Below are 21,938 nucleotides of genomic sequence, written 5' to 3'. Positions count from 1 at the left end.
ACATCTGATTGAAATCTTATGGTATTTGTCTTTCTCTGATACACTGATTGATTTCTAAATGTCGAAACAACGTTGCAGTTCTGGGATAAGCCTAACTTAGTCATAATTTAATTTTCTTAAATTTTTTAATTTTATTTTTTCCACTCTTATTGAGATGTAAATGACACATAACATTGTATCAGCTTACGGTGTACCATGTAATTTGATACTTGTACATATAGCAAAATAATTACCAAAATAGGTCTAGTTCCCATCCATCACCTCACATAGTTACATTTTTTCTTTTCTTTTTTTTTTTTTTTTAAATTTATTTATTTGACAGAGAGATCACAAGTAGGCAGAGAGGCAGGCAGAGAGAGAGAGAGAGGAGGAAGCAGGCTCCCTGCTGAGCAGAGAGCCCGATGCGGGACTCGATCCCAGGACCCCAAGATCATGACCTGAGCTGAAGGCAGCGGCTTAACCCACTGAGCCACCCAGGTGCCCCAGTTACATTTTTTCTTGTGTTGAGAACTTTTAAGATCTATTCTCTTAACAACTTTCAAATATGCCCTATGGTATTATTAACTACAGTCACCATGCTGTACATTACATCCCTAGAACTTACTTGTCTTACAACAAGAAATTTGTGCCTTTTGACTACCTTCACCTTCATCTGAAGCCCTATGACTGTCACAATGTATTTTATATATGTATTTATATATCATATATCTCTATATTTATGAATTACATATATAGATATATATTACACATATATGTTAATATATGAATATATAAGCACATATATATGTAATATATAAATATATACAATTATGTATATATAATATACATATGCATACATATATATCATTTGATTTTTCTGTGTTTATGTTCGTGAGAAATTCTGATCTTGAATTTTCTGTAATGTCTTTGTCAGGTTCCTTCTGGCTTTATCAAATACCTTTGGAAATGTTACCTCTTCCTCTATATTCTGAAAGAGTTTATGTAACATTGCTATTATTTTTTCCTTAAATATTTGATGCAATTCACCTGTGAAGCCCTCTGGCCCTGGAGATTTCTTTGTGGGGATATTTTTTTTTTAGTTTTAAAATTTATTTTGGAATAACTTGAGATTCACAGAAAAGTTGCAAAGGTGTGCAGAGAGTTGTTACTGTTCACCCAGCTTCCCCAGATGTGAACGACTAACATAGCCATAGTATTTTTGTCAACATTAGGAAGTTAACATTCATATAATACTATTAATTAAATAGTCTTTATTTGAATTTCACCATTTTCCCCCCTCTAATATCCAGAATATTTTCTGTTCCAGAATCCAACGTAGTCTACCACATTACCCAAGAGTACTGGTAAGCTATTTTATAGATTGTCTCTCAGCTTGGATTTATCTGATGTTTTCTCATGATTAGTGTGGGATTATGGATTTGAGGGATAATATCTCAAGGGGAAGTGCCCTTCTTACCATGTTATATCAGGGATTTCAATAGCATCGGTGATGTTAACTTGATCACTGGGTTAAGGTGATGTCTTCCGGCTTTCTCCTTCATAAATTTACCGTTTTTCCTTTCCTATGTTCTATTTTTTTAAAGCAAGTTGGTAAGGCCAATCTATAATCAGTAGGATGGGAATTACATTTCCTCTTCTGAAGAGGAAGTTTCTACATACATTATTTGGAAGTCTTTTGTGAGGAAGAAAGAAGGTTTGTCTCTTCTCCCCTGTTTGTTTATTTATTCAATAATTTATTTATATCACTGTGAGTTCATGGATATTTACTTTATTCTTTGAGTTATAATCTTTTATTCTGTGGATTGTCCTTTCACTGTCTTGATCTTACACTGTTGGTAGGAAGGCAAGCTGGTACAGCCACTGTGGAAAAGCAGTATGGCCATTCCTCAAGACTTTAAAAATAGAGCTACCCTATGACCCAGCAACTGCACTACTGGGTATTTACCCCAAAGCTACAAACAGTGAAAAGAAGGGGCACCTGCACCCCAATGTTCATAGCAGCAATGTCCACAATAGCCAAACTGTGGAAGGAGCCAAGATGCCCTTCAACAGATGAATGGATAAAGAAGATGTGGTTCATATATACAATGGAGTATTATTCAGCCATCAGAAAGGATGAATACCCACCATTTACATCGATATGGATGGAACTGGAGGGGATTATGCTGAGTGAAATAAGTTAAGCAGAGAAAGACCATTATTGTATGGTTTCACTCATATGTGGAACATAAGGAATAGCGTGGAGGACCACAGGGGAAGGAGGGAAAACTGAAGGGGAAGAAATGAGAGAGGGACACAAACCATGAGACTCTGGACTCCAGGGAACAAACAGGGTTTCAGAGAGGACAGGGGTGGGAGGAGGGGTAACAGGGTGATGGGTATTAAGGAGGACATGTGTGGTGGGGAGCACTGGGTGTTATACGCAACTTGTGAATTGTTGAACACTACATCAAAAACTAATGATGTTGGCTAGTTGGAACATTAAAAAAAAAAGAAGGATCCTTTGATGCACAAAAGTTTTAAATTTTGTATGTTCATTTTATGAAGTGTTTCATAGTAGTTGAAAATAATGAATATTCTCCAATTTGGTGGTGCGGATTCCGTATTTTCATCTTATTGTACAAATTTCCTATATCCTTACTCTGTCTGATCAATAATTGAAAGAACTGTGTTAAATCTTCCGCTATGACTATGGGCTTTTCATTATGTAAGGATCTTCTTTATTACAATAAAGTCCCCTTGGAAGGAAGTCCCTTTGCCAGGAAGTACCCTTGTCTGATGTTTTTTTTTTTTAAATTTTTAATTTTTTATAAACATATATTTTTATCCCCAGGGGTACAGGTCTGTGAATCGCCAGGTTTACACACTTCACAGCACTCACCAAAGCACATACCCTCCCCAATGTCCATAACCCCATCCCCCTTCTCCCAACCCCCCTCCCCCCAGCAACCCTCAGTTTGTTTTGTGAGATTAAGAGTCACTTATGGTTTGTCTCCCTCCCAATCCCATCTTGTTTCATTTATTCTTCTCCTACCCACTTAAGCCTCCATGTTGCATCACCACTTCCTCATATCAGGGAGATCATATGATAGTTGTCTTTCTCTGCTTGACTTATTTCGCTAAGCATGATACGCTCTAGTTCCATCCATGTTGTCGCAAATGGCAAGATTTCATTTCTTTTGATGGCTGCATAGTATTCCATTGTGTATATATACCACATCTTCTTGATCCATTCATCTGTTGATGGACATCTAGGTTCTTTCCATAGTTTGGCTATTGTGGACATTGCTGCTATAAACATTCGGGTGCACGTGCCCCTTCGGATCACTACGTTTGTATCTTTAGGGTAAATACCCAGTAGTGCAATTGCTGGGTCATAGGGCAGTTCTATTTTCAACATTTTGAGGAACCTCCAAGCTGTTTTCCAGAGTGGTTGCACCAGCTTGCATTCCCACCAACAGTGTAGGAGGGTTTCCCTTTCTTTGCATCCTCGCCAGCATCTGTCATTTCCTGACTTGTTGATTTTAGCCATTCTGACTGGTGTGAGGTGATATCTCATTGTGGCTTTGATTTGTATTTCCCTGATGCCGAGTGATATGGAGCACTTTTTCATGTGTCTGTTGGCCATCTGGATGTCTTCTTTGCAGAAATGTCTGATGTTAATGCGACTAGATCGTATTTCTTCGGGACAACATCTAACTCTTTTTATCTTTTTCCATTTCTTTAGTTTACCTCGATGTCGTATTTTTAGGAGTGCTATTTGTGAAAAGCATAGAGCTGGAATTACTTTTTATCCAAATTGGAGAGTCTTTAAATTGCTGAGTTGTATACATTTACATTTTTTATGATAACTGAGATATTTAAATGTACTTATACTTTAATTTGTGTCCCTTTAATTGCTTCTTGTTCCATCATTCCTGCTGTCTATAGAATTGATCTCTGTGCTCACCATTGCTTCTTAGATTCTACACTTTTTTTCTGGATCCTTCCTAAAGCATGTTCTTTTGTTCTTTCAGGAGTTCGTGGAAAATTCTCACACTATTTATTTGTCTGAAAATGAATTTATTTTGCTCTCACCTCTCGAAGATATTTTGAAGATATTTTTCTATTATTGCTGTCATTTGAAATGTCATTCTTTTGTAGGTGATCTAGCTTCTTCATCTGGGTAATTTGTAGGTAATTTCAACGTTCTTGAAATTTCTCTGTGACTTTGGAGTTCTGCAATTTCAATACAGTGGGTTTTTTTTTTTTTTTTTAAGATTGTATTTGAGAGAAAGAGAAAGAGAACATGAGGACTAACACAAGTGGGGAAGTGGGAGAGGGAGAGGGAGAAGCAGACTCCCCACTGAGCAGGGAGCCCTTGGGGTTTGATCCCAGGCCCCTGAGATCAGGACCTGAGCTGAAGGCAGAGGCGCATCTGCTCAATGAACTGAGTCATCCAGGCGTTCCTCAAAAAAGTGGTTCTTAAGTGTGGATTTAATATCCCTTTTCATGACAAGGTGAGGATGGTGTGAATTTGTGCCTTTTACCAAATCTGGAGAAAACGCAGTCATCCTAAAGCATCTTCTGGAATTCCTGTCAGTACTGTCAGACGCTTTCATTTTATTCTCCACGTCTTTTGGTTTCTCTCTCATACTCTTAGTTTCCTCACCTCTCCGTGAAACACTGTGGGCACTTCTAGTTCACTAATTCTCTTATCAGATACATCTGATCTATTACTGATTTGTCCATTCACTTTTTAAAAGGTGGGATTGTTTTGGTAAAATATAACACATGTATAGAAGAAGCGCATAAAATACAGATGCACAACTAAATTTAATACTCTAGAGTGAACACCCATGTAACTATCACCCGAATCCAGGAACAGAAATTGTCCAGCTTTCCCCAGGAACACTTTATCCCTTCACAGTCACCCCCCTTTCTTTCCTCCCAAAGTTAACCCCATCCTGACTTTTATGTGAACACTTCCCTGCAACACACACATACGTGTTTGTATCCACCTTCCCGTGTGTGCCAACTTGTGCCTGCACTGTGCCCGCGCTGTTACACGAAACCCAGCTCCCCTCCACTCGTCGCTGCCGTAGTGCGCGTCCGCGTTCTCAACATCCTTACTGGTTCAGTCCTTTACACTTCCGTATCACCATACAACTTCATTTAGGTAAGGAACAGATTAGGCAAAAGCATAGAATTTTATATGAACAGGCAAAGAACAGGATTTTATATGAAGGGCTCGCTAGGCCCACAAATTACATGAAAGGTTAATGCTCTGCTTTTTCAGGACCCATGTTTCACTTGTTGTTGAATAAAGATGCGAAATACAGAATGGTACAAAAGGTATGATCTCATTAAACAAAGAAGTAGTTTTGCACCTCTGCACCTTTACGCACTACATATTTAATCGAGGCTTCTTAGAAGTCTAGAAGCTCTAAACTGTCACCCTTGGTTACCTCCAGTATATGGAGACAAGGTTGCATGCAGAAGGCTGGGAAAGTCTATGAACACAGGAGAAGCTATGTGGTCCAATCCTTCCACGTTTTACTTATTTGTTTATTTAGATAATAAGCATTCCCTTTTTTTTTTTTTTTTCCTTTAAGCAACTTCAGCAAAAGTCACATCATCAGAAGAAATAATGTGGATTTGCTTTCAGGTGCAGCAGGCTCTCCTATCCTGTAGCTGGTGGTGGCCATCACTGTCCAGAACACAGCATAGCCAGTCCAAGGGGGTCCAGATCCTCTCTTCTATGGGTCAGACCCTTTCACAGTTGGTTTTCAGCTCATGCGGATTTGGCTTTCAACAGTACCCCCGCCCCCAATTCAAGACAACACATCAATGGCAGGCAAGTCTAATAGGCTGCTGGGCCCTGGAGATGGAGTGGGGTGCAGTGAAAGTCCAGAACCAAAGGAAAATGTAACCACTACCCCAGGCATTCTAGAACTAGCTGGATTCTCACCACCTCATCTCCCCAAGAGAGGGAGCCAGGGAGAAAGCAGAGGGAGCTAATTCCACATCCACGTCCCCTGGGAGCCCAACAGTAATTAGAGGCTTTCCTTCTGGCTTAAGCTTTGCTGACCCCACTGACATCTTGCAGCCAGCTTTTAAGAACAGGAACATCTTTCCCAGGCAAGAGCAGGAGCTGCATGAAACCTAATAACGACTGATGGCTTCTTAGGTATGCGTCCATCATTGTGCTCACCACTGCCCTATCCAGAGGCTTCTGGCCTTGTCCTCATCTTACAGGTAGAGGGATGGACACCTCACAGTGAGAAATGACTGGCTCAAGCTCACATGACTAGCAGGAGAAGTTAGAGCCCACCCCATCCAGCCTAACTTCCCAACCTGCACTTTTCACTTCAAAGCCCCGAGGCAAGACACTGTGCTTAGATGGTTCCATAGTGAGTGGACATTGGCCTGGCCACCCAGTGTGGCGAAAAGGGACAGCCACTGGAACTAGACATTCCCATGTTTTCTCTGGCCCTGAACAAGCCATTTCTTTCGAGCCCAGATATGCACGTCCTGTAAAATGGGACAATAACTTTCCCTCAGGGTTGAACTGGAAATAAGAAATAGGATATGTGGGACCCTACTACCAGCCCAAGCACTGAGGCACCCAGTAAAAAGCAGCCACCACTGCCAGCATTGTTATTGTCCTCTTCCTCATCAGCTGAACTAAGAGGCATTCCTTTCTCTCCTTTCCTAGTAACTGGATCTAGTCCTGAACTAGCCCCGGCAGAGACCAGGATGAGATTTACCCTGAGGCTTGCACAAGATGGTGAGTGGAAGAGGAAAAGAAAGAAGGGGGCCTTACATGTACCCCACATTGCAGCTGACCGATAAGGTGCCCAGAGGGATGAGGGGTGCCCCTTCTTTCCATCCCCACGGCCATCACCCAAATCTAGACCTTGTTTCCTGCAGACTTCCTGGACTCTGGTCTTAGTCCTGCCCAATCTTGCCACATAGCAAGACCCATCACTCCCCAGCTTAAAACCTGCCCCCATCTCCTTAGTAAAGAAACCCCAAAGCTGGCCCTCACTGACCCTCTAACACAGCCCCTCCTTTCTCCAGAACATAACCTCCTCCTCCTGGGCGCAATTCCACACTTTGCACATGCTAGTCCACTGGGCAGGAATGCCCTCCCCATGACCCCCTTTGCCCTCGGGGGCTCTCACTCCTCCTCTGGGGTCCTACTCAAAGTCTCTGAGAAGGTTCCAGGAATCCTATCCCATCCCCAGGGGGCACATCCCCCTGACCATGGCACTTTCTTCCTCTGTCGGCAGCGTGCTGTCAGGAAACGAACACGAACTACTGCTTACGAATCTGCCTTCCTGACTGCCCTCTCTCCTCTAGGTCAGGCCCAGGCATACTCACCACACACTCCCCTGGGCTGGCAGGGTGTCCAGCACACAGTAGGTACTTAGCAAATGTTTAGACATGCATCTCAATGCAAGGGAATCTTTCTGATTATCAGAGTTCTGCATAGGTTAACCAGCCACTAGCAAGCTGCCTGTCGGGGGAGTATAAGCTGGTGTCCATGGCAGGAAGGAAGGGAGGCGTGGATGTGAATTCACTGGTGGCTCGGATGCCGAAAGACACAGACCATGAACAAGTTTCACTGGAATCATCTGGGAGTGTGGTTACTAATAGAAACTCCCCAGCTCAGGAGATTTGAATGCTGCAAGTCTAGGGCAGGCCAGAAATCTGTACGCAAACCATCATCTCCAGGAAATTCTGAAACACACCCCATCTGGGGACTACTAAACTTTGTGGCCGCGGAGGCCATTTGTAATAAGGTTTTGTGTGTGAAGAGCCCCTTCATAAACTGGGAAGTGCCATCCAGAAGTCTTGACTCCAAGATGTTACCCAAACACCAAGACAGGGGAATTGAATTTTCGGGCTGGGGCTACAGCTCCTCAGACTCAGGGAGGCTGCGGACCCAGCCCTGGGCCACTCTGTTGAAGCTGGGTCTGAGGCGAAGGAGTTCCAAGCCACTGATGAGCTCCGGGGCAAAGGGGGTGCCTGCTCTGGGAATAGTCTCCCCCACCAGGGGTCCTCCAAAGGGCACCGGGGTCCTGGGGAGAGAAAAGCAGCAGGGGAAGTAGGCTGTGTGGGAGAGCACTGGAGAGCAGACTGCTGACATGCAGGTCACCATGTGGGGGCCCCTCCCTACCTCCCTCTAGGCCTCAGTTTCCCACCTATATATGGCAAGGCTTTGTATTATCTTTAACAGGTTTCTGCAGCTCTGCCCGTTCCTTAGCCTGTCTCTAGTGGGGATGGCTTGATGCTTGGGAATAGGCATGAAATTTTCAAAGATAGAATTGGCTAGTCCCAGGAAAAACTCTAGTTTCCCCTTAAGTAAGTTCTGGAAGGCAGTAGAGCTGGAATGGGGTTTTTCCTTCCTCCGCTCATCTCCCCTCAGGACAATATACACCCAGGCCAGAGAGGGAAGAGAGGGTTAGAAAGAGCACTAAGAATCCAGAGATGGACATGATAACAGACACACTATTCTTACCTGTAAGACTAGTGAGAAGAAATAATTTGATAATGTGGCAAATTTGGTGAGATGGTGGGCAAAGTTTCACTCAGATACCACTGGTTAGAGGGCAAATTAGTGCTCCTACCTTGGACAACTTGCAGGATCTTTTCAATCTAAAAAATGTGCGAACTCTGTTAACCAGCAATTGTACCTGTAGGCACAGGGCCTAGGGAAGCACGTGCACACACAGCAAAAAGAAACGGGCACGAGCAGCACGTGGCTGAAAACCAGAAACCGCCCGGATGTCCACAGGCAGAACACCAACAAGACAGATGAATGGCGGAATACCATACAGCCGCTTAAAGGGAATGAAAAGATCTGTGCGTGTTGAGTAGGATAGATTTTAAAAGATCAAAAAGGCAAGCAAGTTACAGAATGAGATACAAAGTATTAAAACGCACACATTCACATAAAACAATGCCATTCACTATAGGACTGGAACTGCTGGGAGAAAATGACCTGAAAACAGATGCACCAACCTGACCACAGTGTTACCTTTGGGAATTTGGGGAGGCAACTGGGACTGGAGGATGGTGAACAGAGGACCCTCTCTTTATTTATAGTTGCCTGTGTGTGCGCGTTCGTGTGTGCGCGCGCGCGTGTGTGTGTGTAAGAGAATATAAGGATGTTATTTTTAAACTATTTTGTCATCTTAAAAAAACGTAAAAAGCATTGCTCATGTAGTGTTTTCCTTGAAGCCTGGGAGCAGTGGGAATGGAGGAGTGCTTGCCCCTGGGGTAGAAAGGCAGGCCTCAGGCCAGGGCCTGGGCTCCAGCCAGGAGAGTGGGGCTGCCCAGACCACCCCGGCTGTGGCGGCAACAGCCAGGCCCTTCGAGAACAGGTTGGGCAGTTTCCAAGCTGCACAGGCCTCACGATCCAGCCCTTGTCTGGAAGCCCAGAGCCCTGGATCCTTAACACAGCTTGGCCACTTACACTGTTGCTTACCCCCGTCTTGGCCTCAGTTGGCTCTTCTGTCTCAAAGGGGGCCTGAGCTGAGGACATTCTAAAGCCCTCTTCCTGCTGATGGGAATGTGTTTCCTCTTGTCCTAGTTGCAGCCTGAGAAGCATGGGGCCAGCCCGGAACCCAGCACCCAGGACTCAATGTCTTTTGAGGGTACATAGCCTCACAGGTAGGGGCTGAGGGCCCCAGGGGGAAAGAGAACACAGTTTGGCCTGGCAGAAACCCCAGAATGCATGCCAATGGCTCGTGGCTCTCATGGTGCCTGTTGGGCACAGTTCTTCCCATGGGGGCCCTCCCTGGCTATCAGCTGTTTGAGGGGATCCCCTCCCTTCTGAGCAGTCTCTTCTCAGGGCTGATCACCCCCGGTATCCGACAGTCTCACATGTGGTCTGAGCAGGTGCCAGAAAAGCTGGACCATGGCCGCCTCCTGTGGGCCCTCCTCTTTCTCATTTAATGCCACCCAGACCAGAGGAACATTTCTCAGAAATAGCATCAGCTCAAGAAAGACAACTGCAGGTGAAATGCATCCCCCAGCCCAAAGCCTTCCTCCAGTGCCAGGCTCCTGTCTTGACTCGTAGGATTTCTTTTTGGGCCTCTGGGGCAGAACACCAAATTTATCCCTTTCTAGTTCTCCCTATTAGCTTTTCTTTTATTTCTTTTTTTTTTTTTAAGATTTTATTTATTTATTTGACAGAGAGAGATCACAAGTAGGCAGAGAGGCAGGCAGAGAGAGAGGGGGAAGCAGGCTCCCTGCTGAGCACAGAGCCTGATGCGGGGCTCGATCCCAGGACCCTGAGATCATCACCTGAGCCAAAGGCAGAGGCTTAACCCACTGAGCCACCCAGGCACCCACTCCCTATTAGCTTTTCCAACCATTATTTCAGCCTGTAACTAATACCAATACTAATACTAATAGCTACTGTTTATTGAGAGCTCATTACTTGGTAGAAACTTTGCCTATGGCTTCTCATGCCATCCTCATGACAGTCTTACAAAGTAGATACTGTAACGGTCTCCTGTTACAGATGGGGAAGTAGAGGCTCAGAGTGGTTAAGTCACTTGCTCAAGGTCACACAGTGAGGCGAGGAGTCCTCACCTGTAAGCATGTAAGCCCACATGAGATAAGCATGTAATGCATGTAAGCCCACATTGAGACCCCCTGCTCTAAATAGTACAGCCGCTCCTCTGCGGCTCTCACATCTGGCGGCCGAAGTTTCACCACTGCCCCCCACTTTGATACACTTCAAAGCCATCTCTAGACCTTTGAGGAAAGTGAGGAGAAGGCTGAGCTGATCGAGGACTGGTGAGATAGGGGCACCACGCAGAGGAACATGCACCAAAGAGAGGGCACACAACAGGGAGGAAATAAGAAACTGGGCTCTGGAGTCAGACAAACACAGACTTGGACCCCGCACCTGCCACCTCCTTGTTTCATGACTTTGGGCAGGTTGCTGTTGGTCCTGAGTGGGTCCCTTCACTGGCAGAATGGGAAAAAAAAATGCAGCATTTCCCTGCCCTGTTGTGTGGAGAAACCAACAAGATGTGTGGCACATTCACCCATTCATGGCCTGTACATTTCTTGAGCACCTACTATGTTCCGAGGTAAGCATTCGATTGAGTTCTAGCAAGTGCTCAATCCATGTGAAAGTGTTCCAATAGAGCTTGGCATGTGAAAGGGCTCAGGAAATGCAGCCCCTGCCATGCTGTGATGGGTACCTGCACAGCCTAGCCATTTATCCCCAAGATGCACCCCTCGCCTTACTTGTTGAAATTTCGATACTGGGCAAGGCTGGGGGTGTGACTTCTGCCATCGCTCTGGTAGTCCCGGTAGCTGATGAACTCCTGCCAAGGACAGCGGTAGCCCTTGGGGATGGCCGTGTGGTTGAACTTCTCTGGCGGGACACCCTTCAGTGGCTCAGCATAGCCTGGAAATGGAGCAGGGCTCATGGGGGAGGGGGCGGCGGGGGGAGGTGGCTGAGTTCTTTTTTCCCCTCATCCCCCACTCCTGTCCACCCCACGGATAGGGTTGGGGGAGGGAAGCCTGGAGCTGGGATGCGGGCAGGGGGAATAAAATACCAAAATTGCTCCGGCAAAGTGCACCAATCCTTCCCCATCCCTAGAAGCAAGGAGGACTGGAGCAGGGGAATTTCAAGTTGGGGTGTAGACTCTGGCCTGTGTGTGACCTTAGACACATTGCTGCGCCTCTCCGGGCTTGTGTTAGGTCTGCGGAGGGGTGTGGGGGTCCATGCGGGAGGTACTAGATGCTCTTTGGGCACTGGTTCCTGCCCCATGGTGGAGCACTGCCGGGATCAGGATCTGGTCCCACAGCCCCGGTCCCAGGACTGGGGGAGGCCCTCACCTGGTGCCAGGGCGCTGGGACTGCAGGCGCGCTCCGTGGGGAAAGCTGCGGACTGGGTATCCTCGGGGCCCTGGGATGAGGCTGGAGGGATGTGGAGCTCAGAGCGGCAGTTCTGCCCCTCAGGGCCATTGGCAACCTGGGCACAGGGGCGGGTGCTCAGAAGCCAAGGTCTGCTGCATAGAGCTGCCTGGTCCCTTCCCCCAACTTCCCCTCTTATGGGGGCTCCCCTCCCTGTATACTCACCGTCCCCAGCTCCACTGATCCTGTCACCTTCGACCCCATAATCTTCCCCTTGGCACTTCCGTCCACGATCTGTGGGGGCAAATAGACCGCAGGGAGGCTCAGTGAGGGAAAGGACCACCAAAAAAGGCGGGGGAGGTGCATCATCTCAGTGCCCACATCTCGGGGATGGTGAGGGGATGAATTAATAACATAGGGTGCTAATCCCAGTGCCTGGAACAGAGAAATGCTCTCTGTATGTTAGTTGCTATACTAATATTGACCTTGGGCACATAAACTTCTTGAGTGTCAGTTTCCTTATCTATAAAATGGGATTAGTGTTGATACTATCTAGCTTATAGGGTTGTATGAGCCTTAAATGCGATGATACACACGAATTGCTTGGCTTGCAAGTAGGTGTTTTATTGTCTTTACTGTTCTGCATTCTGCCCCATCGTCCCCTCTCAGGCACCCTCTGTTGAGTCCAAAAACTGAGTGGAGTGTGAATTCATTCCAAGTAACTGAAACTGCCCCCTGACTTTTTGAAGCCAGAGGATAAGCCATTCTTGTCGCTACTGGCAGACGGTTTTCTGGCCTTTTCCTTCTGCTAGGGTCACGAAGAGAAAGAGAGTTGTGTTTTTTCCCTAAGGGCAAGCTTAAGTCTCGTCTAAATCCTGCTCACTGCAAATTCAGCCCAGAGCTCTTTTGATAGGAGCCAGAATCCCTTCCTTCCCACAGCACGCCCTGCCCCTTCCACTTCATGTTTTGTATCTGGGGGGTGATACTGCTTTTCTAGAATCACACAGCAAGTCAGGGGCTCAATCTAATAGGAACATCACAGCCTTTCCAGCTGGAGCTGGAGCTGGAGGGACTCCCCAGGGGCCAGATGTCCTCATCTGGCTCCTTGATTGGCTTTAGGCGAACCACTGGCCCTCTTTGGGCCTCAGTTCCCTTAGAAGCCCAATGGGATGAACTCACCATCCTTGGGCTGGCTGCAAACTCAAAGGTGAATCTCTGTACCCGGCGCTGTCTCTTCTGGAAGAGGAGGGATCCTTTGTTGTTGCGTAGCGAGAGCTCTTCCATCATCAAGTCCTGGGGCACGCTCAGCTTCTTGCCCAGGTCCAGCAGAGGGGCTGCCAGAGAGGCCAGAGTGAGCTCTTACCGCCAATCCCTCAGGGCCCTCGGGGCTGCGCCTCTGAGGGCATCAGCCTCTGAGCACTTGCTAGAGTGTACGAGAATGCCGGTTCCTCCCCACATTTGCTGACACTGGGAGTCACCGTTCTGGGGACTCTGCCTACGTGGTGGGCAGAAATGACACCTCAGAGCTTCATCTGCATGCGTTTGACACTCAGTGAAACTGAGCTCCATTTCAGATAGACGTTCTTTGGCCATTTGTATTTATTCCATGAATTTCCTCTGCAGTTCTTTGCCCACAGTGATTGGAGTTGTGGGAAATGGTCAGATTTTAGAGACTTTTCTAAAGGTAAGCCAGGGGAGCGAGCTCTGCTGGGGAAGGGGGAGGGGGGTTTCTGGCCTGATCCAGTCTGTCCTCATCCTGGGGGCAGCCACTCCCTGAGATGGGGAGGGCCGGAGGAGGATGAGATGGGGAAAGAGCAGGAGCTCAGGGTTACACATGTATTCTTTCCATTTTAAAATAGCCTTTTATTATTATAAAAATAGTGTGTGTGTGTGTGTGTGTGTGTGTGTGTGTGTGTGTATACTGAAGGAAGTTAGAAAATACAGATATAAGGGGAAAAGAGAAAAATACCATTTCTATCTCCCAGAGGTTGCTACTTTTAACACCTTAGTGTATATCCATTCATATCTTTTTCAAAGACTATATATTCATATGTGAGGGGCGCCTGGGTGTCTGGGTGTCTGATGCTTGATTTCAGTTCAGATCATGATCTCAGGGTCCTGGGATAGAGCCCCACCTGAGATCCAGGCCCAGCTGGGAGTCTGCTTAAGGATTCTCTCTCCTTCTATCCCTCCCCCCTCACATGCTTTCTCTCTCTCTCACTCTCAAATAAAATAAATAATTTTTAAATTAAATTAAATTAATTTATTTGAGAGAGAGAGCATGAGAGGGGAGAAGGCCAGAGAGAGAAGCAGACTCCCCACTGAGCAGGGAGCCCGACGTGGGACTCGATCCCAGGACTCCAGAATCATGACCCGAGCTGAAGGCAGTTGCCCAACCGACTGAGCCACCCAGGTGCTCCAAAATAAATAAGTTTTATCAGAAAAAGACTATATAGCCATGTATGAGTTTTCAGCCAAAATGAAGTCATAGTTATACATGCTTTATAACTTGTTTTTTATCAGTTAAAGATATCCACCTGGGCAAGTAGACCCATTTTTTTTTGTTTTGTTTTATACAATGCCTAATCCATATTCAAATCCCCTCATCGCCTGCAGAATTGGGCATAGAAGGTTTGAAGAGCCTCGCAGATGCGGAAGCAGAGAAGCAGAGACAGAGGGAGCCTGATATGGGAGCCTCGTGCTCACGGGAGAGACTGACCTGAGGTAAAAACTGGGGCATGGTGAGCTTACAAATGGTATTTGTTGTTGTTGTTTAATGAAGACCATTACATTTCTTTCTTTTCTCAGAGTGAGGACTCATTATGATAACCACATAGAGGGTTTCCAGGACTGATGGCTGTTCTTAGTAGTTTTGGAACCCATCCATATCCTTTGTGTCCGCCCCCCGCTGTCAATATACCCACTTTGACACACTTCCCAACAAGGGGAGGCTCTGGGAGGAAAGGGGTGACAGAGGGTGATGACACCGGTAGGAAAAGGATACGTGTGGACAGCATGGCCAGAGCTGTCCACCTCTAAAATCGGATACACTGAGGTTGGTGTTCCAGCTCTATAAATGGTGTTTAGAGTCGGGAGCCTGGATGAGATCACCGGGGATGTGAGGGAGAAAGAGATCTGAAGCCTGAGCCCCGGGGCTCCGGTGCCCAGACCCAGGAGGTGAGGAACCAGCCATGGAGCCTGGGAAGGGGCGCCCAGTGAGGCAGGAGTAAAGCCAGAGTGTGCTGCCCTGGAAACCAAGTGATAAAAGCATTTCGGGGAAGATGGGGGGCTCACAGAGTCAGAAAACTGACCGTCCTCCGTAGTGTCAGGACCTTATTATGGGTCATCTTCACAAAAGTAGTTTCTATGGAGTATTTGGGTGTGAAAATCTTCTTGGAAAGTGTTGAGAGAAAATGGACAGAAGGACATTCTAACCACACCTCGAGGAAGCAGTGAACCAAATCTAGAATGTGAAGCATTTTGTAGGGTAGCTGGCCTGGGTTCCTTAAAGGAATAAATGACCTGGGAAAAAAAAGAAAAAAAAAGTGGGGGGCGGGTGGGTTGGGGCATGTATGGGACTTACAGATTCAAGGAGATTGAAGAGACCCGGCCACCAGATCAACAGTGGTCCTTCTTGGAGTCTCATTAACACAAACTAGAAAATTGGAGAAAGTTGACTGTGGGACTGGTCATTAGCTGGTATTAAATTGAAATTGCTAATTTTGTTCAGTGTGCTAACATCTTCGAGGTATGTAAGGAAACGTCCTCTTCATTATTTTCGGTGCCTTCTGAAGTGTCGAGGGGATAAAACGACAAGCTCTTTGGGTTTTGCTTTGGGCTCCAGGAGCGAAAGGAGGACCATGGGGATTTGCACTCTCTATTTTTGTGTGTTTGGAAGTGAGCTTAATAAAATGTTAGGGAGAGAGAGGAGGCGAGAAAGCGTAGACAACAGTTTTGAGGAGTTGCGCTCCATGGGACCGAGGCAGCGGGAGAATCAAGAGGTGTTTGTTTTTAAGAGGGAGAAATAAAAGCATGTTTTTTAGTTGATGGGAAATTTTGACAATGCAATAGAGAGAGGGCAGACTCCAGGACTGGAAGACTGTCCTGGAGCGGGACAGAGGCGAAGAAAGGGAAGGGGAGGGTGTGGACCGGGAGAGGTCATCCTCCGCAGGGAAGGGGAAGGAGAACTGAGAAAGCCAGACGGGGAGGAGGGAGCTTGCACTGGACTCTTTTGGTCCCTTCACTCTTCTCAGTGCAATAGGAAACAAGGTCATCTGCTGAGAAGGAGGACGGGGGAGGAGGCATCGGGAGTTTGGGGACAGAGATCGCCACCATCCTCTAAGCAAGTCATATGGGACAAGGAGATGGACGGGGCTGCCAGGCAGCAGTGGAGGGGGTGGGGGTCATGCTAGTCCTGTGGTTCAGTCCAGTCAATGGAATCCAAACAGGCTTTTAAAAAAGGAGGTTGATGATTTTTTTTTTTTCTTTAAGCAAATAGAGAGGACCTCCTGCATGGTAGGGACAGGAGGAGACCCATTGTAGGTTAAGAGGGGAAAAAAGTTAAGTTTCAGAAGAATCTGTATTCTAAGATCCCACTCATTTATTTAGAAAAACAAGTACTATATGTTTCTGCATGCTTTGAAAAATCTGCACGGAGATATGCTGAATATCAGTAATGACTATTTATGGGACGTAGGAAGAGGAGGGCTGGAAATTGCACTTTTTTTTTTTTTTAACAATGAAAGATACTGCCTACTAAAAGCATGAAAGACTATATTTAAATACATAATAAAAAGTCCCCTAGCATCATATTGTCAGATACTACCAGATGAATTGAGCTCAAAAAAAAAAAAAGTTATAGATAAAATCTATCTGATAAAACAGTTCTATTTTTAGGCATTTATTCTTAGGGAGAAAAGTCGAAGAAACATGCCTGAAGATAGAGACGGTTATTGATAGCGCTGAGGGTTCAGCTTGTGAAAACCACACCACCGTGTCGTGGGGATGCTGCCCAGATGCCCTTCATCTGCAGCTCAGGGTCCCAAGTGCCCCCTTCTGTGAGCACTGCTCCACTGAGCAGAAGGGCTGAGGGCCCCGTTGCTCAGGATGGGATGAATTCTGCAGAACCACTCAGGCTCTGGAGCCCGTGCGGGATCAGGCCGAACCTGGGCCAACAGCTGAGCCCACATCCTTGCTGAGCCATTTCCCCTGCCCTATCCTGCTTCCATCATTTCCCTCTTCCTGAGAGCGTGACCTCGGTAAGTCACTCGTGTGACAATGCTCAGCTCTGTTCCTCTGGGTCCAACCCGAGACGAGCCTGCGTGACCGCCAGGAGGGGGGGGTGTATCAGTATATTTAACAGGATGCATGCTGCGGGGGGCAGGGGTGGGGGAGAGACAGCATGCCAGCATGGGAGGGAGTCCCTACTAGGCTGCTAAGTGAAGGAAAAGGTGAGCTGCAGAGCACGCGTATAGTACTCAGCCCATGTGCACAGGCATTTGTATAAATGCGTTTATATATGATTGGAAGACAGAGTTACACAGATGTACTAACCGTGGTTATCTCCAGATGGTCCCATTATGAGGGACTTTCACTTTCAAAGTCATTCACATCTGTTTTGTCTGAATATCTTATGAAAGGGATGTATTATTTTGCACCACCGTGCAGTCAAGAAGCCACTCTGGAGACAGAGATCTAGAATCCAATCTCAGCTCTAGCAACTGTTAGATATGGGATGGCCTAGCTCCCCTGAACCTTGGCATTCTCGTCACCAAAATAGGGACAACAATAGCTAACGTACAGCGTTGTTGTGAGGGTTATATAACAGGAAGCAAGGAAGCTCTTAGCACAGGATCTGACCCAGAGGAAGTACATAATCACGGTGTCTGTGTTATTATTACCTTACAGAGGCTGTCTTGTCATGGTACTTTAGTTTCAAAATTGTCTTGAGTTAATACCCTAGCAACAGCCAACAATGGATGCATTTCCAGTCTGGCATAGATGATATGTGTCCACACTTGGGGGAATGTAATTAATTAGTTACTTAGCCAAGGGAAAAGAGAACGCATTGCCTGCTTCTTCTAGTTAGAGCATCAATACCTCACAAAATTGGCTTATGTTAGCACCCAAAATCATGAAATTTAAAAAAAGGAAACTTGATGCCCACAAAAGGAGGCAAGAACACGTGAAATAGGTTAGGACCACTCCCATATGGAGTCATACAAGAGGATGAAATACTTAGAAGCTGCATGGGGCAGGACAGCAGTGGTGTCTTTACAGCACAGTCTGTCGGAGCTCGGGGCATGGTCCATGTGCTCCAGAACCCCCCAGGGCACTTGTCTCAAAGGCACATGTCCCGCCCCCCTCCCCAGGTCCACTGAATCGGGATCCTGGGGGTAGATGCTGGGAATCTGCATTTTTAGCCAACAGCAGCGTTCACTATCATTTGCACTGTAGGGTGAGAGCTCTGACCTAGTTGAATTTATTTTTAAAATACTTGAAATCCCCATTTCAAGCCTGTGTGGCTCAGGCAGTAAAGCGTCTGCCTTCCACTCAGGTCAGGTCCCGGGATCGAGCCCCCAGTCAGTCTCCCTGTTCTGCTTTTCCCTCGCCCTCTGTGTGCACACTCACTCTATCACCCTCCCAAATAAATAATTAAAATCTTCTAAACAATTCTTTGAAAATAAGATACTTGCAATGCTCTGAAGTAGGCCAAATCAACGGACTCCAAAATTACGCTGGGGGTTGCAGAGGGGGTCTCATATGGTGATAAACATGTATTTTAACTGATTTCTTCATTGGGTGAGCCAACTTTCAAGTGAAATGGTCTGAGTCACACTGGGGAACCTGCTTTGGCCAGCCTGTCCCCATTCTCCCTCGACAATTATCTCCTGCCACAGGGGCTCCCGGAGACCCACAGTGACAGGAAGCAGGGGCACTTGTGGTGGCGGGGAGCGGGGGAGCTTGGGACCACAGTTAGGGCTGGAACTGGGACCAGAGCCCTCATGCTCAATTTGGGGCTGAGGTAAGGACTTTGTTAGGCCCAGGGCCCAGTGTAAGGCATTCAGTTTCAGCCTCTGGGTATGTGGGCATCAGGCAAGGCCCCTCCCAATACTTTGGGAAGCTTCCCAACCCAAGTGGCAGATTCCACAACACTCTCTCTCGGGGCTGACCTGGAACTCACACCTGTTTGCCCAGGCCTCAGGCCAACAGGCCTGAGTGGCTACACTTTGAGACCAGGAAAGGGTGGGGTCTGAAGAACGCACAAGGGCAGAGTCCGCCTTACCTGGTCCAGCGAGGTCCCCCATGGCAGCCATCACTGGGCCCTTCTGCTCCTTAGGGATCATCCTGTGGAAGAGAGATGCTTGCGAATGGGCGAGCCCTTCTCCACCCCTCCCCAGATGTCCTCCCAGTCCCTAGGACATGCAGCCTCAGCTCTGAACTGCCTTGCCCCCCCCTCCCAGTCTCGAGGAAGGCTGTCTGAGCTGGACAGGGCTTTGGGGGTCTCTGTGTACAGAGGAGGAGGAGACTGAAGTCCAGGGAAGGCAAGAGGAGGTGCCAGAGGCCACACAAATCTGCTTCCCATGTTGCCAGGGAGGCACTCTTTCTTCAGGGGGCAATCTCGGGGGAGATGAGAGGTAGGGGAGAAGGGGGGGTCTCAGACAGCTGTCACCCGCTGAGGCAGATGAGCTCTAATCAGAGGCTGAGGTTGAAATCAGGGAGGGAAAGAAAGGATGGGTTGTTAGGCTGGGGCTGTGCTAGGGTCTACAAGACTGGTCCTGTCCTTCTGTCCCCATTACTTGGCTCTGAGGCGTGAGGGCATAGGTTGGTCCAAGAAAGCCAAGAGACCCATCACCCCTTTCCCTACGCCCCATCCCTCAGCTGACCTACAGGGTGCTCTCGCTCACCCCTACTCTGTCTCCTCCTCCATCTCCCCTCCCCCATTTGTACCTCATGACACTTTCTAGAGACCTTGGAGGAGATTTACAAACAGAATGAGGTCCAGAGCCCCAGAGAACTCCTGCAGGTCCCAAATCCAGATTCCCTAACTTGCCCCAAGGAGAGAAGCCAGAGCTCTTGAGTCTCCCGACAGACTATCCCTGTGCTTTGCTTCCAGGTTTTTCTACACTCCTTCCTTTAGAAAGAAACAGTCTGTCTCCATCTGTACCCACACCCACACACGGCCCCAAGGCAGCGGGCACTCAGTTGGGTAACCTGGAGTCTAATCCGTGTCCCCGACCTCCTCTGCGACTGTGAGCAAGCCGCTCCCCAGGTTTGTGCCTCGATTCCTCACGTGTCTCTGTAGCATAAGAAGTTTGGCCTAGATCATGGGATCCACAGATGGGCTTCAGGGCACCCACAATCCCCCACCCCGCAAACCATATCAGAGCTGAGCAGGTCTGCAGGCATCTGGGGTGAGGGCCATGAACTGAACTCCGACTGTGACCACTCAGGAGGCCACAGTGCACGGGTCTGTTTCTTGATAAACACTCCCCTTACAGACATGCGCAGACCCTGGGAAGGGCCCTCATCCCACTGTCAGGGGCCCCGCTTCCCTCTGCAGCCTTAAGACCTTGAAGTCCCACCCAGAGCAATTACCTCTGCCCATCTTGAATCCAAGCCATCTCTTCCCATTTAATCTAGAATGACCTAGAGCTTAAATCCCGCCCCTCCCAAACCAGGCACCGGGCTTCCTGGAGGCCCCAAGCTCCCAGACCCTTGGCAGGGCCCTTCCTCTGCTTGGGGGCTGGGGCTCTGACAGCTGGCTCATCACCTCTACCCACACCCCATAGCTCCTCGAGCTCCCCTAGGATCCTGGTACCTGAGTGGCGGGACCACAGTGTGCAGGAGGGAATGTCAGGCCCTCAAGATTAACACCTCTGTCGGGAAGCTGAGAGCTGAGTGGTCGTGTAGGTGCTGGTGGTCCTTGGTCCAGTCTGAGTGGGGCACGCCTTTGCAGCCAGCTCTGGCCTCAGCAGACGAGAATCAAGAATCAGTCCTGCCTTGTAGTGGCTCACAGCCTTATTTCGGGCTGCAACAGGATCCAGGGACAGATGCTAAAAGCACCAGGCCCTGGGGAAGACAGGTGCCCCGGCAGCAGGCCCTTGCAGACGGAAGGGCTTGCACACACGCACGCACACACACACACGCACACACCAGAGTCACCTGGGAATGGTGAGTCAGCTGCCAGTCACTTGAGCTTGCTAATTGTATCCTTAATACCTAGAATGGGGCCTGATAGGAATTCAACCGCTATTTGTTGAATGAATGAATGGATGGATGCATGAATCAATGAATTTTCCCCTGATAGCCTTGCTTGACTTGTTCATTTCTTCTTTCCTGTTTTCTTTCCTGCCTTTCTTTCTTCCTTCCGCTCCCTCCTTTTCTCTCTCCCTCCACCTTCTTGCACTGAGTCCCGATGGACGGAAGATAAATAAGGCAGGGCTCTGTCCTCAAGGAGCTCCGCCAGGCCCAAGTCAGACCCAAAAATAAGCCTTTGCGATGCATGATGGGAAATGCTCTAGGAGTACCCAGGGGAGGGTGCCACCAGCTCTGCCTTTGGGTGGGTGGGGGATGGGGAAGGTGCTTCCCAGAGGAGATATTTGATCTGGGCCTGGGAGGCTCCTTAGTGGGAGGGAGTTCAGTGGGCAGAGGGGCCCAGGCCTTGCGGGCAGAGGCCGTGTTGTGTGGAATAATGTCAGGGGTCCGCAAGCAGAGCCAGAACTTGCCCCAGAGCTGAGACATGGGTCAGAGCTGAGAGTTGAGGCCGGACAGGTGGGCCAGAATCACAGCAGGCTTTGCCAAAGGCAAGTGTGCTTTAGAAAGGACTGCTGACGAGTTTAAGCAGTGGAATGGAGCGGTCAGGCTGGCATTTTCTGAATATATCTCTGGGCTGCCAGGTGAAAAATGAGTTGGAGGGGGCCAGTCTGGAGGCAGGAAGATGTGACTGTGGTCAGGTGGGAGAAGGGGAGGCTGCAGGGGACAGGGACAGAGGCCATGGAGAAGAGGAGGAGGACCTGAGGGGTAGCTGGGGGATCACCAGGTCCTGCTCCGAGATGAGATGTGGGGAG

General features: G+C 48.0%; 1 protein-coding gene across 2 annotated transcripts; it reads right to left on the bottom strand.

The window, feature by feature from the left end:
- Positions 1–4,368: 4,368 nt before the first annotated feature.
- MYOZ3 (myozenin 3) lies at positions 4,369–21,342 on the bottom strand. 2 transcript variants are annotated; one of them, XM_004737813.3, is made up of 8 exons: positions 21,034–21,342; positions 20,690–20,833; positions 19,154–19,215; positions 13,048–13,202; positions 12,094–12,162; positions 11,851–11,986; positions 11,254–11,416; positions 4,369–8,066 (listed from the first exon to the last, which is right to left on the bottom strand). In XM_004737813.3, exons 3-8 carry the CDS (start codon positions 19,212–19,214, stop codon positions 7,898–7,900), a joined length of 753 nt encoding a protein of 250 aa, XP_004737870.1. In that variant the 5' UTR covers position 19,215; positions 20,690–20,833; positions 21,034–21,342; the 3' UTR covers positions 4,369–7,897. The 2 variants fall into 2 exon arrangements, with proteins under 2 accessions (XP_004737870.1, XP_004737871.1); XM_004737814.3 differs by lacking the exons at positions 20,690–20,833; positions 21,034–21,342 and adding an exon at positions 20,083–20,402.
- Between the last annotated feature and the right edge of the window lie 596 nt (positions 21,343–21,938).

Source organism: Mustela putorius, unplaced genomic scaffold (genome assembly GCF_011764305.1).
Source record: "Mustela putorius furo isolate JIRA1106 unplaced genomic scaffold, ASM1176430v1.1 tig00000407_pilon_pilon_pilon, whole genome shotgun sequence".
In the NCBI taxonomy this organism is placed as follows: Eukaryota; Metazoa; Chordata; class Mammalia; order Carnivora; family Mustelidae; genus Mustela; species Mustela putorius.
This window is presented reverse-complemented; position numbering and strand designations above follow the sequence as displayed.

Bases quoted from the DNA above. Each gene is read 5' to 3' on its own strand.
- MYOZ3 (XM_004737813.3), bottom strand. From the start codon at position 19,214: ATGATCCCTAAGGAGCAGAAGGGCCCAGTGATGGCTGCCATGGGGGAC. The intron at 13,203-19,153 runs GTAAGGCGGACT...CCTCTCTGGCAG, and splicing joins GGGGGACCTCGCTGGACCAG to CCCCTCTGCTGGACCTGGGC. The intron at 11,987-12,093 runs GTGAGTATACAG...CCCTGTGCCCAG, and splicing joins GATCAGTGGAGCTGGGGACG to GTTGCCAATGGCCCTGAGGG.